At 48.3% G+C, this 14,860-nt stretch overlaps 1 protein-coding gene across 1 annotated transcript in view; it reads left to right on the top strand.

Annotated features, from left to right (window-relative positions):
• ELP3 (elongator acetyltransferase complex subunit 3) overlaps positions 1-2,528 on the top strand; it is an 88,235-nt gene extending 85,707 nt beyond the window's left edge. The window contains exon 15 of the mRNA XM_024568564.4: positions 1,356-2,528. Coding sequence (XP_024424332.1) covers positions 1,356-1,432 — 77 coding nt within the window. The 3' untranslated portion in view covers positions 1,433-2,528. The remainder of the gene's footprint in view (positions 1-1,355) is intronic.
• Positions 2,529-14,860: the final 12,332 nt, after the last annotated feature.

Raw genomic sequence — 14,860 nt, 5'->3', positions numbered from 1 at the left:
GAGCACTGTAAAGACAGTCTCTGTGGTTTTCCCTCCCAGGACACACACTCCTCTCCGAATACTGTAACCTGCTGGCGCAGATGTGTGGGTCTTCCACACCCCGGGCAGTTCTGCAACGCCGCTGGGTGTCCTGCAGCCTAACTCAGTTCCGACACTGTGTCCGTGGAGGTGGTGTCCGATCCCACGGGGCAAGGGTCCAGTCCCACAAGGCTGCTTCCCCTGCAGATTTCACTCACAAGTCCAGGCTGTTACCTGTGCTTCTAACCAATAGGCTATAAATTGCAGGCTCCCACAGCCCCTCCTCAGGCTCAGTTAATTCGTTAGAGGGAACAACATGAGCAAAGACCTAGAAGCTAGAAAACCAGCCAGACCCACACAGGAACTTAGAAGAATTAAAAATTTACCGAGCCTGAAGCATAGTGTTTCAGGGGAGGTAGTAGCAAAAGGTGAAGTTGGAAATACTACTGGATACCAGATCATGAAAAGCTTTAAAATGGTAACAATAGCAGCCACTGTTTCTGAGGAACCGGCCTCTCCGGACTCCGGACTAGTCACATTTCACGGACTACCCCGTTTAAGACTCGGCATCCTTAAACATAGGTAATTACAGATGATAAAATGGAGGTTCAGGGAGGTTAACTGATGGGCCCACGCTACAGACCTGCAAAGTGGCGGGTCCAGGCCGTAGCTCACTGACCGCACGCCGTTCTTTCAGCCACTCCTGCAGGCTGCCCTCCCGGGGCTCGGCTGCTTCTGTGTGGCTGTGTGTGGTTTGGATTGCCTTAAATCAGCTACTGTTCCTTAAGAGTGTGCAAACAAAACTGGTGAAAACCTCTGGGCACGTACATTGACCACGCATCAAAATAAACCTACCCATTAATACAAATAAAACTATTAAAATTAAGTGGCATTAATTTAGTGAGACTGGTGATACTTCGCTGAAATTCCCGCCCACGAGCAGCGAGCGTGGCAGTGAGCGTCGGCGTGGCATACCTTCGCTCCCGGCGTCTCCCCGATCCCCCGTCTCTCGGACTTCCTGGGCCCCGGAGTGCTGATGGCTTCGTGGGAGCCAGGACATCTCGCACACTCAGTCCAGTGGAAGGAGCGCCGCCAACAGGACTGTACATGCGCAGGCTCTGAAATGCAGTTTCTGTACGTTAGTGCATCTTGACTTCACAACGATAGAAGTGGTCCGTACTTCCTAAAACGAGACTCAGTCTGAGATGTAGTTGGTCTGCTGTGAACGAGGGTGGGGATGAGCGTGGCTGTGAGGGCAGCATTTGCTGGATTTTGAGGGTTTCTATAGTTACGCTTAGAAATTCTTTTCTCACTTTTGTATTTTTGCTTCTTCACAGGTGTTGGCACCAGGAATTACTACAGAAAGATTGGCTACAGGTTACAAGGCCCGTACATGGTAAAGACGCTGAAATAATGGCCACAACAGTCTGCCTTGATGCAGTGTCCCTGGCAAGAGAGAGAGATTCCAGATGTCTTGACTGCTCACCAGAGGCTGCGCCAAGCAAATGCACTACCCTGCCCCCTTGGCAAGAAGTTTCACCCTCCCCCTGCACCTGTGGAGAACGGAAACTGCTTTCTGGGCAGGACCTGCATCTGGGGACCAAGCGCGGTGTGCCACCCTCTGCGCATTCTCAAGGAGTCACTTCAGTTTTCAGAGCTTGAGTCGTGTGTCCAGTTTCTAAATTCTGCATGAAGCCGGCAAGTGACTTACTCAAACACACTGACAAAAGCAAATTACTCAACTCATCTGGATGCCATAATTAATGAAATACACTAGGTGTTACTGGAGGAGCAAAGTCAGGAGTAAGTTACTTGTGTGGTGTGGGGACAAAAAATCAGGGTGAGCACATGGGAACTGACAGATTTTGAACTCTGGACTTGAACTACATACAAAGCATTCCAGCACAAGAAAATTAGCTTCTGTTTTAATGCAAATTACTCTGGTTTCTCTGCTGACGTTTGCAGTAACCGTGTGATGGGAGGGAGAACTTGAGGTATGTTTGTCTTTCCAGCTTCAAAGCCTCCATTTTCATAGGCAGGTCTGCCATCCACATGGGCCATCACGAACGTTCTTAATTCCACAGTTTCTCACCTGTACTTCCTCCTCTCCTGACTACCGCAAAGCCACGTGGACCCTTATGCCCAGAGAAATGCTCGGCTTCCCCGTCTGTCTGTCCCCAGCAGGCAGAGTCTGACATGCTCATGACTTAGGGAGTGTGGCCCTAAGTCAAGATTTCCTTCCCACAGGAGCTGCTCCCTGCGTTTTAATTCTTTAGGATGAATTTAGGATGCATCTGACTGGTGTGGGTGGCTCGGTTGGGCATTGTCCCGCAAAGCGAAAGGTTGCCAGTTCAGTTCCTGTCCAGAGCGTGTGCCTGGGTTGGAGGTTCAGTCCCAGGTCGGGGCACGTATGAGAGGCAACTGATTGCTGTTTCTCTCCCTCTCTTCCTCCCTCTCTTTCTCCCTCCCTTCCCCTCTCTCTAAAAATAAATAAATCTTTTAAAAAATGATGAATTTTTGTTTGTTTTACATAGAGAAATGTTCAATTCATATATGAAAAAGAAAATGCAAAGCAGACCCAAATCAAAAAATAGGAAAAGGATTGGCTTGTAGACCTGTCTCTTTGTAAATTCCGGGTAATCCACTAAGAAGACTCAGCCTGGAGGGAGTCTGTTCTTAAAAGCGTGGCTTAGCCCTGTGCGCCCGGCTTCTGTGGCATCTCACAAAGGTTTGTTAAGTGGAATTGTTTCCCCTAAAAGGTACAGAAAATAAAATCTTCAACATACAAAGAAGAACCATGTAAGGGTTTTCCTCTCCCTGTAGATGCAGTGACACTGGCCATGGATTTGCAGGTTTGAGTTTCCAGTCTGCGGCCCCGCTCACCTCTGTCTGCCACTCCATTCACCTGCCACGAGGCACAGGGCACTGCCTTTCTCAGGTGCCCTCTGTGGAGCCACGGAGACTTTCCACGAGTGTCACTTAGTGAATTGAGCTACTTCTCACATGTGTGTGTTTTCCCCTTAAAAATGGAACTATTAAACTAAGAAAGCATGCGCTGTGGTGGCTGGGACCACGTGTAACTGGAGCTGGAGTGGGGAGCCTGCCGGCCCCTCCCACAGCGTGACCGGGACGCCCTGCACAGGTCCCTGGGCCCCAGGCTCGTCCGTCCTGTTCACCCAGACGTGTCCAAATGTGTGCGGTGCAGGCGAGTCCTTGGGGAAACTAAAGAGGCATTCCTGTGTAAGGGTTATTTTAAAATAACATTTAAAAGCAAGGTTTTAAGTTGTCTAGGAACATGCCCCTTTCTCACGGTTAATAGTGTATTTCATCTGGATTTTCATCTCAGGGCCCAGGAGAGTACCTACCTCTTTCCAGCTCATCCCCAGCCTTCCTGGGAGTGAGTCTCCTCGGCCTTGTGCAAAGACGAGGAACCTTCACAGCTTCACGGGGGACGGGGCTCCCGCAGGCTTCTGTCACTAGAAGCTTCAGCTTCTCTCCTGACTGCCGAGGACTTTGTCTGGCATTCGAGGGACTCACGGCCTGGCCGGCCTGGCCTCCCAGAGGTGTGTGCTCCTCGTACAACAGGCGGCCTCCTAGGAAAGGCCAGTTAGGTGCGGGAAACCTTTGAAGCCGCAGCTGTGTTTCTGAACGACGTGTTAGCAGCCACCTCAAATCCAAATAGCTCTGCTTAGTTCAAGTTCTCGGAAATTACCTGGAGAGTATTTAAAAAAAAAAAAAATCAGCTATATCAAAAGCAGATGGAAATCTATTTGAATAAAGATTTTAAAATACATTATCACCCAGTGAAAGGATAAAGCTGTTTCTCAAATGGAATGAATGAACCCCTTTTATTAAAGGGAAAAATTTTCACTGACTCCAAAGAATACTGAAATGTACTACTTAAAAACCAAAGCCTGTTCTCTGAAAACATCTTTCAAATCGTGAATTTTCATTTCCAAAGTTTTTAAAGATTACCATTTAATTGAAAGCAAACATTTGTCCGTCTAGAGCTCGCAGAGCCCTGAGCTGACGAAACACCTCACACTCGAGGTTCTGCAAACCTGGGCCCCTCTGTTAACTCTAGCTCCATGGACAGGTCCCCTCGCCTCGGGCTACAGCTTCCCACCGACGGCACGCGTCTGTCAGGGTAGAGTGCCAGGCGCAGATGTGGTCACGTTTCAGAGACATCACATCATCAACCACGAGGTTTTCTGTGTAAACAGTTGTTACTCTGCCGAAGTAGCTTCTGAGAGGTGTGCGCCCTCAGACAAGCTAACGCCCTGCCCCTCGGCAAGCTTCCCGTCTATAAACGAAACCCCCCTCGTGCCCGGTCGCGAGGACTGAATGAGCGCCTGTGCGCAGCGTTCTGAGCACAGGCCCTGTGGAATGGAAACCGCACTGGAAGTACCAGCTGTTACTCATATCTGATGAGGGCAGTATTTGGCCCATTTGAATGAAGTTTATCGACAATAGAACCTGATTTTCTTCTGCTGGAATCTAAATGTTGCTGGAAGCCAATATCAGAAGAACAGTATCTGGTGCCCTGAGCCCTTCTATCCTAGTCCAGCTGGTCCTTCTATTTCATTCACGCACCGGGAAGTCTAGGGTTGCAAATGGTCAAATCTATGCTTCGAAGGGCAAGAGACTCTCTGAGAGTGTGCAACAGCAGAACACATTTTTAAATATCCCTATAGTTCTGGGGGCTTCCCAGAGAGCTGTCCAGTGTGGGTGTGGACTGCCACCCTCCCCCGTGTGCGCCGGCAGCGGTGTCTCGGGGGCCCTGGGGGCCAGGGGTGGAACGGGCGGGCCACATTTCTATGCATTGGAGCTGTGTGTGCCAGCAATCCCCTTGGCTAGGAGGCTCCCAAAACTACATTTACAGGCTTTTTAAAGGAACTGATTTTAACAGACGAGTAATCAAGGGCATGCCTGTGGAAAGTAGCAAAGCAGCTGTTCTACATCCAAATGGGCAGTGTTGACTCCTACCTGTGTCTTCACCTGCCACCAAGAGCCTCCTCGCCGCCCAGGAAACTCCTCCTCCTCCTCCAGGGAAGAAGCTACAGTCGTTGTCCACTGTATTAAGTCCCACTGCGTGCTGCCCTTGGCGTCAGAGCCCTCCCTCCCTTCTCGACCTGTGTCATCCTCACTGCCGTTCTAAAGCTAGACGCTGGTCTCCCACTAAGCGATGACCCGGGCCTGAAGTCAGACAAGGCCACCACGCTGGCCGGCTCGAGCTGGGACAGGAGCAGGGCCCCTGGAGCAGCCCAGCCCGGCAGCTCTGATCTCGGCTACTGAACAGACCGAGGAGTCACACCTGAGCCGGGGGCACGGGCTTTCTCACTCCACTGGGCCTCACAGTGCCTTTTTTTTAGGGAGAAAAGCGTTTTCAGTCAGCATGTGTTTAAAGACGACCCTAACAGGTATTGAGCGACAAGTCTGTGCTTTCCGATTATTTCATCCTCACAGCAACCAGCCTGTGGGGAAAGCCCTATTATCTCGGTTTTCACAATTGCAGGTGGTGGACATGAATGGTTTCGTCAAGAGAGGATGCAAAGCAAGGAGAGTCTGCTCTTTTTATGTAAACGACATAGCTTTTCTAAAACTCGGTGTGCTCTTTATAGAAATAAAACAGAAAAGTACAATGTAACCTGAGATCCACCCTGAGAGACAAGTGTGTGACAAACGCCCTTCCATCCATCTCTCCCCAAACACACACACACACACACACACACACACACACACACACACACACACACGGCCGGTTTTACAGAGATCCGTTACACCGCGTGTTGCTTTGTAACCTCTTGACAAAATGTAATGAGAACATCTCGGGTCAATGCGTGTGGCTCTACTTCTTCCTTCTTAATGACTAGCGTTCTGTCGTCTGCAGATGCCACAGTTTACTTCAGGTCTTTCACATCTTACATTCTTTCATATTCTTGTTGTCACGATGCTAGAATCGTGTTAAACGTAAGGGCTGCACACACTCTTGACCCGATACTAAGATTTGCTTTAAATGTGTGTCTACACAGGCCTCCACTCATCCACGGCAGGCTTCCTCGGTGTCCCTCCCTTTAGTTCTTCTGCCCCCATGTTTCAGTCCTTCATTCATAACCCACCTTCCAGGAGGCCGGGGCGGGGACAAACCTGTCTAGTGGGCTGGCTTTCTCATGAAAAAGCAGCACGTCTGATGGTGAACGAGTCCCATCAAACAACATGTCAAGCTGCCAGGTCGCGGAAAGGCACTGGCGCGTGAACATGCTTTTATTGAGGTTAGAGGTGGCTGTATCTTACCGCTAGAGAAGTTACCGCTACGAGGCAGAGTTCCCTGCCAGCTGAAACCTGCAGAGGAGGTTATGGCTGCAGGGCTGAGCTAGTCTGGCAGGCTAGTGGACGTGGGTGCCAGGAAGGTGACAGTGTTGCCCGTCCCAACCAGCGTGCTGGAAGGGCTCAGCGCGCACACCCCTCGAGCCAGAGCAGGGCTGTGGTCGGCTGCCTGGGTTCGAGGCTTGCTTCTGCTCCCGCCTAGCTTTGCAAGAGCTCGGGTCTTGGACCCCTGTGTGACTGGGGTGTTGGGGCAGCAGGCAAAGGATCGTTTACATCTTCCTGAAGAAAAGGAAAGGAAGGAAACACTGGGGGAAGCGAGAAAGAAAGGGAAACATAACTGTTGAGCAGAGGCCCAGTATTGCCCTCGCGTCAGTCCTCCGAGGCAGGAATTACATATGGTCTCCATTTCACAAATGAGAAACCAGGGTTCAAAGCAGGTAAGTAAATTAAATCCACAGCTTGGGAGTGAAGAACTGAGTATAAAGGCAACAAATTGGCATTCACAAACCCACAAAGCTGCAAGGCTATGGGCAACGGGGGCTCTAGAATTCCTAAAACAAAGGGTTTCCGGCTAGTAATGGAATTGGACGAAGGTTTTTCTCCTGAAGCTACATCTGCCTAACAGATGCTGTTTGCCCTCCACCTGACCATCCTTAAGCCACTTCCTGGCACAACTGCCAATGAGCTCTTCTTTGAACAACGACTTAATGAAAGAATACAGCCGGAAGACACATCCAACGGAAGGACTTGAGAATAAGGACAATAGGGAAAGAAAGAGCCGGCAGTAAGTAATCCATCTCTTTAGAGAACTAAAACGACTGTGTTTTGCTGTGTACAGTGCACACCTATGTTTTGTGCCCATTATACAGGGAATTATCATGTCCATGGTAGTAATCATTATACTCATGTAAATGCGCATCCTTATTTTTCCCTCAAAAATATGGGCAAAAAAGGTGCACATTATACACAGCAAAACACAGTGAGCTACTGCCATGGAAAAGAATGACAGCTGGGTTAAAATAACAGGATTGAATACTCATCCAGTTTTGTCCCCACCCAAAGTTCTCACAAGACTAACAGGGATTTCAAAAAACCGTAAACCCACAAGAACAAAAGAAGGGACCAAAAGACAAAAGCAGTCGTATTTCGGAAGCTACACGGCAGATGGCCAGTAGCGACTGGGCAGGGGAGACAGGTGCACCCGACACCACTTATGGCACAGAAGCTTCAAAAGCCCCAGCAACCGACACCGTCGCACACTGGAGGGCGAGGGACGACGCCTGAGCGAGGAAGACCGATGGGAGTGGTGCGGCAGCAGTTGGGTCCCCACCCTGTCCCTCCACGAGGCAGACAGATGCTCCCTTTCCACCCGAGCTGTGGTCTGGAGGTCTGTCCTCTGAAGAGGGTCACCTGTCTGAGAGAACTCTAGACGAAGTTGAAGGTCAGGCAACACCACCGAGGACGGGATGATGAAGTGAGTACTGGCACGTAATCGTCTCCCCCGAATCCATTTTCGGGGTGCTGGCCGCTAGACCGCTCCCTGTGCGCCCGCAGGCAGAATCGAACCAGCGCTGGAGAAAAGACCCCAGGATACTGTCATATGTGAGATTCTGAAGAAACAACCCCGATGGCCACCACACAGCAAAAATCGGTAAGCTCCCTTGTTAGGGGCTGAACGTGTCCCCCCACAGTTCAGATACTGGAGCGTCTCCCCCCCACACCAACGTGACTATATCTGGTTCACTGGCCGGTGCTCAATCCACTGAGCTACACCAGCCAGGGCTCAACGTGACTGTATTTGGCGACAGGGCCCTCCTGAAGGCAAAGTTAAGTGAGGTCACAGGGTGCAGCCTCAGTCCAACAATATTAGTGTCCTTACAGGAAGAGACAACAGAGGGGAGTGGCGCCACCAAGATGGTGACATAAGTGCCTCCTGACTTTGCTCCCCCTCAGAACGAACAACTCTTCTTGTCAAACATGGACAAGGCACCGCTGAGAGAATTCTAGAACACAGGGGTAAGGCTAAAGCATCCCCTGCACCACAGAGACCAGAACATCACACTCACAGGACGAGAGGAGCGGCTGCGCACTGGCCACGCTGCCCGGCTGCTGGCTGGTGTGGTGCGCGGCAGGAGGTTCCCCTGAACCTGCAGTTCTTCCAGCGGGAAAAGAGAGCCGGGGCGAGCATCTAGCTCCCCCAGCATTGTGGGTCACTTCATGGGACCCCCCACCCTGGTCTTGTCCCATAGGGACCACGGGGGAATCTGTGGGGCTTGAGCAATGGGAATTTGATTGTTATGGAAGCGGGGCAGGGCTTGGGCTTGGCAGGCCAAGTTCTAACTGCAGTGCCCATGTGGTGGTCCCAGCCATCTCAGCGGCTTTGCTCATCTGCAGAGCCAAGGCAGTGACACAGTGACCAAGGAACTCAGTGGGATGCAGGTCTGGCGGATCCAGGTCTGCCCACAAAGAGCTGTGCCAGCTGTAGAGGCTGGTCTGCCCCACCCCAGCAGGGGCGCCGAGTCACAGCCTCGTTCACTGCTGAATGGAGCTCCCAGCCCCTCTCAACCAGAAAGCCCGACGGGGAACACCTGGAAGCTGCATAGCCCAGCAAGGCCTGAGCAGAGAGCAGAGTAGGCCGAGCAGACCATCCGCAGCACAAAGCCAGGGGTACCTTCAGCCAGGGAATTGGGGAATGGGTCAGCTTTTGAACTGTACCCTCTTTATCACCCAAGGTCAGAATGCCTGTGTGAGCCTGTCCCAGATGCTCATCTGTACCCAGCCTGTCGTTGCCATATGCAGATGAAGTTTGTGCTCCTCCTCCTCCTCATCCCGCTGCCCGAATCCTGAGGTCAATCATGAGGAGATCAGAAGCAGAAAGCACAAAGCAGCCTCCTGCCCGGCCATGGGAGCCTAATCCACCTCCGTCAGAGTCAAACAAATGATTTTTTTCAAATAAATAAAAACATAGAGCAAGAGTTATAATCTCAAATGCCCGCAGGGGCCGAAAGGTAACGTAAATGAGTGAAGGAGGTTTAAGAAGATCAACAACAACCAAAAGTACAATAAACTACAGTGTAATTGCATGCTTCAAGCAAGAGGTGTTGATACACTGCCTGTTGTCTCAGAATTTTGGCTGAAGTCCCCAAGCTGAGGGTTGTGGTGACAATGACCTCCACTTCTGCAGAGAGCTGAAATGTAATCAACCAAAGCAAAACCAATAACCCAGTGAACTAGAGCAGAACCAGCCTAGCTGGTCACTGCGAGCCTGGAAAGAGAAGGCTGAAACAGGAAAGAAGATTTCTCTGAAGGCAATTCATGGGAGGAGGGGAAGGAGGGAGGAGCCTCCTCCAAGACAACTGAGGGGTCTCCGAGAGAACCACTAAGCAAGATGGGGAGCGCCCGGGAAAGGGGAGCCAGGTAGCTCCCCTGGTTGTAGAAACTCAGGGGCGGATCTCGGTGGGACCACCAGCGCTTACATGGTGAGAGAGGTTTGTGGAGAAACTGAGTCACAGGACACATGCGAATATGGAGCCTGGCACCTGTCTCTTAAGGAGAATTCTCAAGTGGGAGGCCAACTGAAACATCCAGGACAGCAGGGAGAGGAGAGGGGACAGCAGCGCATACCAGTGCAAGGATGGATGTGTCCCCATGAAGCCAGTGGGCCCAGGGAACGCAGCCTGCTTGAGACATCTTGAAGTTACTCCTCGCAGGAGGGGGGAGTCTGCAGCAATGAAGGGACCCAGCAGAACAAGCCTGTCTCGGTCCATGCCACTAATACCATAGACAGGGGGCTTATCAACCACAGAAATTTGTATCTCACTATTCCGGAAACTGGAAGTCCAAGATCAAGATAGTGACAGATTCAGTGTCTGGTGAGAGCCACTTCCTGGTTCAGAGACAGGCGCCTTCTTGCTGTGTCCTCACAGGGCCACAGAAGGGTCAAGGGATCTCTCTGGGGTCTCTTATAAGGGCACCAATCCTATTCACGATCTAATTACCTCCCAAAGGCCCCACCTCCTGACACCATCACTTTGGGGGATAGGATGTCAACATACAAATTTTGGGGACACAAAGCATTCGGACCATAACAGACACTGTAGATGCAGAAGGGGGTGCGGCCAGGGCAGGGAGAGCATCCACAGGATAGCAAGAAGCAGGGTGGCACAGAAATCCTCGCAAAGGCCTTTCCGGAACCCGGAAACGCGCCTCTCACATTTAAAGAGGCCCCACAGCAGCACCGCTTGTCACATGAGGCTGTCCCGCTTCTCCCCTTTGCCCCCTGCTCCCCGCCCCCCACACACACTTGAGGAGCCTGCAGCATGAGGGTGAGCAAAGCCCAACGTGAGTACAAGGGAGGAAATAGTAAAGATCAGAGCGTAAATAAATAAGTCTTTAAAAAAAAAGTGAAAAGATCAATGAAACCAAGAGCTGATTCTTTGAAAAGATAAAATTGATAGACCTTTAGCCAGACTCATCAAAGAGAGAGAGACAGAGAGCTCAAATAAAGGAAATCAGAAATGAAGGAGAAGCGACAGCCAACAGCACAGAAATACAAAAGATTATCGAGAAATACTATGAACAACTATATGCCAACAAATTGAAACCTGAAAGAAATGGATAAATTACTCAAAACATACAATCTTCCAAGGCTGAATCAGTAAGAAATAGAAAATCTGAACCAACTGATAAGTACTAACAAACTTGAATCAGTCATCAAAAAACTCTGAATGAAAGCCCTGGACCAGATGGCTTCACAGGTGAATTTTACCAAACAATCAAGGAAGAATTCATACGTAACCTCCTCACACTATTCCGAAAATATCAAAGAGGAAGAAGTCTTCCAATCCCATTTTACAAGGGCCTGCATTGCCCTGACTCCAAAACCAGGTAACAACACCACAAAAAATTTAACAGTAGGTCAGTATCCCTGATGGACATAGATGAAAAAACCTTCAATGAAATATTAACTGAATTCGGCAACACCTTAAAAAGATCATACACCATGATCAAGTAGGATTTATACCCAGCTTGCGATGTTGGGTCAATATCTGCAAGTTAATTACTGTGACTCATCACATAAATAAAATGAAGGATAAAAATCATATGATCATACCAATAAATGCAGAAAAAGCATTTGACAAAAGCCAATGTCTAATTTATGATAAAATTTCTCAACAAAGTAGAGAGAGAGGGAATATACCTCAACATAATAAAGGCCACATATGACAAATGTACAGCCAACATCATACTCAATGGTGAAAAGCTGAAAGCTTTTTATTTAAGATCAGGGAAAAGACATGTACATCCACTTCACCGTTTTAATCAACATAGTATCGGAAGTCCTAGCCACAGCAAGCAGACAAGACATAAAGGCATCCGAATTGGAAAGGAGGAAACAGAACTGTCATTATTCGCAGATGACATGACACTGTATATAAAGAACCCTAAAGAATACACCATGAAACTATTAGAACTAATAAATGAATTCTGTAAAGTAGCAGGATACAAAATTAACATTCAGAAACTGGTTGCATATATATACACCAATAACTATTGGAAAGAAATTAAGAAAATAATCCCATTTACAATTGCATCAAAGGAAACTCAGAAATAAATTTAACCAAGGAGGTAATAAACCTGTATTTGGAAAACTATAAGACATTAAAGAAAGAAATTGAAGAAGATACAAATAAACGGAAGGATATACTGTGCTCACGGACAGGAATAATTAATATCATTAAAATGTCCACGCTACTCCAAATGATCTGCAGATTTAGTGCCATCCCTATCAAAGTGCCAGTGACATTTTTCATAGAACTAGAGAAAATAATCCAAAAACATATGGAACCACAGAAGACCCCAAATAGCCACAGCAATCTTGAGAAAGAACCAAGCTGGAGGTTAACTCACTACTTGATATCAAACTATACTTACAGGCCATAGCAATCAAAACAAGCATGATACTGTCCCCCAGACCCCACAGAGATCGATGGAACAGACCCCAAAGTACACCCACACCTGCATGGTCAATTGGTCTATGACAAAAGAGGCAACAATATACAAAGGGGTAAAGACAGTCTCTTCAATAAATGGTGTTGAGAAATCTGAACAGATACATGCAAGAGAATGAAATTGGATCACTTTCTTATACCACATACAAGAATAAACTCAAAAGGAATTAAAGGTAAGACCTGAAAACTACTAGAAGAAAACATAGGCACTAAAGTCTTTAACATCGCTCATAGTAATAATTTTTTGGATATGTCTCCCCCGGCAAGGGAAACAAAAGAAAAAATAAACAAATGGGACCATACCAAATTCAAAAGGTTTTGCACAGTAAAGGAAACCAATGAAATGAAAAGACGGCCTACTGAATGGGAGAACATATCCGCCAATCACGCACGTGATAAGGGCGTAATATCCAAAATATATAAGGAACTCCTACAAATAACACCCCCTCCAAAAAAAAAATCAAACAATCTGACTAAAAAATGGTCAGAGGACCTGAATAGACATTTCTGCCAAGAGGACATAGGTGAGCAATAGACATAGGAAAGATGCTCAACATCACTAATCATCCTGGAAATGCAAATCAAACCACAATGAGACATCGCCTAACACCTGTCAGAATGACCACCGTCAGTAAATCAACAAGCAACAAGCACTAGTGAGGGTGTAAAGAACAGGCGGCCCTTGTGAATTGTTGGTGGGATGGTAAGTTGGTGCAGCCGCTGTGGAAAACAGTGTGAAGGATACCCCCAAATTAAAAACAGAAATACCATATGGCTCAGCAATTCCACTTCTGGGTATTTATCCAAAGAAATCCAAAGCACTAATTTAAAAAGGTATGTTACCCAGTGTCACCCCCAAAAATTCAATAAAAAGATGAAAGATACATGTACGCCTATGTTTATTGCAGCAGCATTTACAATAACCAAGATATGGAAGCAACCTAAGTGTCCAACGACAGACAAATGGATAAAGAAGAAATGGTACGTATATACAATGGAATATTACTCAGCAATGAAAAGAATAAAGTCTTGCCATTTGTGACAACATGGATGGACCTAGAGGGTATTAAGTAAAATGAGTCAGATAGAGAAGAAAAACTGATAGATACAGAGAACAAATAGATGGCTGCCCGATGTGGGGAGGGGGGTGAGTGAAATGGGGAAAGGAATTAAGATGTACAACATTCATTAAGCATTTACTTTGTAGCAGGTTTTGTTCTAGGTCTTTACATACATCCATTCATTCAACACTCACAGCAACCCTCACTTTGTTAGTCTGACTTCACAGATGAGAAAACTTGAGGCGCAGAGAGGGTAAACAGCTAGGTGTGCCTAGCAGTAGGATGGCATACAGGCTGCCTGGGGTCTGTACGTTTGCTGAACTACATCCCTCCCGAGGGGCCTCGCCTCCTTCTCTCAGCTGCAGTGGTGGCGGTGAGGCTCTTGCCGTCCCCTTGTCTGAACATGCCAGGTGTTTTCCCTCTCTTGCTCCCAGATCCTCCCCCACCCTCTCTGCCCCCCTGTCCCATCCTCCCAGGCACAACGCCCCCAGCCCTCCTTCCACACCCTGTTGGGCCCTCTTAGATCGCCATGGTCTCTGCTGCCTCTGGACACTGCTGCTACTGTCAGTGTCTCTCCTCAGTGTGGCAGTGCCACAAGCGGTATCTTATCTTTTGGGGACATAGGTGCCCAAGGAGGACCTTCTGGCATGGCTGATTTGAGGCAGGGCATTTTGGCATGGAAGAGATTTGGAAGTCTCAGGATCCAAATAGTCCTATCTAAACATAAGGGCACTATTGGTTTTGCTTTTTGCTTTGTATTTTCTTGTATTTCCTTTTTAATTACCAAGAAATACTCACAGTAGACATCCTGCATCCTCACCCTTTCCCTGTCTCTCAACTTCTTCCTGAGCCTGGCTGGTGCTCAGGGGTGGAGTGTGTGTGTGTCGGGACGAGGGGTTGGGGTGTCTGTAGCACATGTGACTTGATCTTTTTTTCCCCTTAGATACTTTAATACTTTTTAAAAAAGATTTCATTTATTGATTTTTAGAGACAGGGGAAGGAGGGAGAAAGAGAGGGAAAGAAACATCAATGTGTGGTTGCCTCTTGTGTGCCCCCTACTGGGGACCTGGCCCACAATGCCCTGACTGCCCTGACTGGGAATCGAACCAGTGACCCTTTGATTCACAGGCCGGCACTCAATCCACTGAGCCACACCAGCCAGGGCTGCTTTAATACTTTTAAATTAGGATAGACGAGCACATGCTGCAAAATTCCAAAGGTACCAGGATGTGTCATGAACACTGACTCTTCTTTACTGCCCTGTCCCCAGCACCCCCGCCACCCTCTCCGAAAAGCAATCACCCGACTTCTTAGAGACGTTCAGTGCACGTGCGAGCACATCACTGCAGGGTGGGCCCAAAGTAGGTTTACGGTGGTTCCCATGGAAAACAATGCAATAATTAATGAATAATAATGCAAGAACAAGCCATGTTTCACGTACTC

The sequence above is a fragment of the Desmodus rotundus genome, chromosome 9, assembly GCF_022682495.2.
Source record: "Desmodus rotundus isolate HL8 chromosome 9, HLdesRot8A.1, whole genome shotgun sequence".
Classification (NCBI taxonomy): domain Eukaryota; kingdom Metazoa; phylum Chordata; class Mammalia; order Chiroptera; family Phyllostomidae; genus Desmodus; species Desmodus rotundus.
The sequence above is the reverse complement of the archived record's forward strand: the minus strand, read 5'-3'. Positions and strand labels throughout refer to the sequence as shown.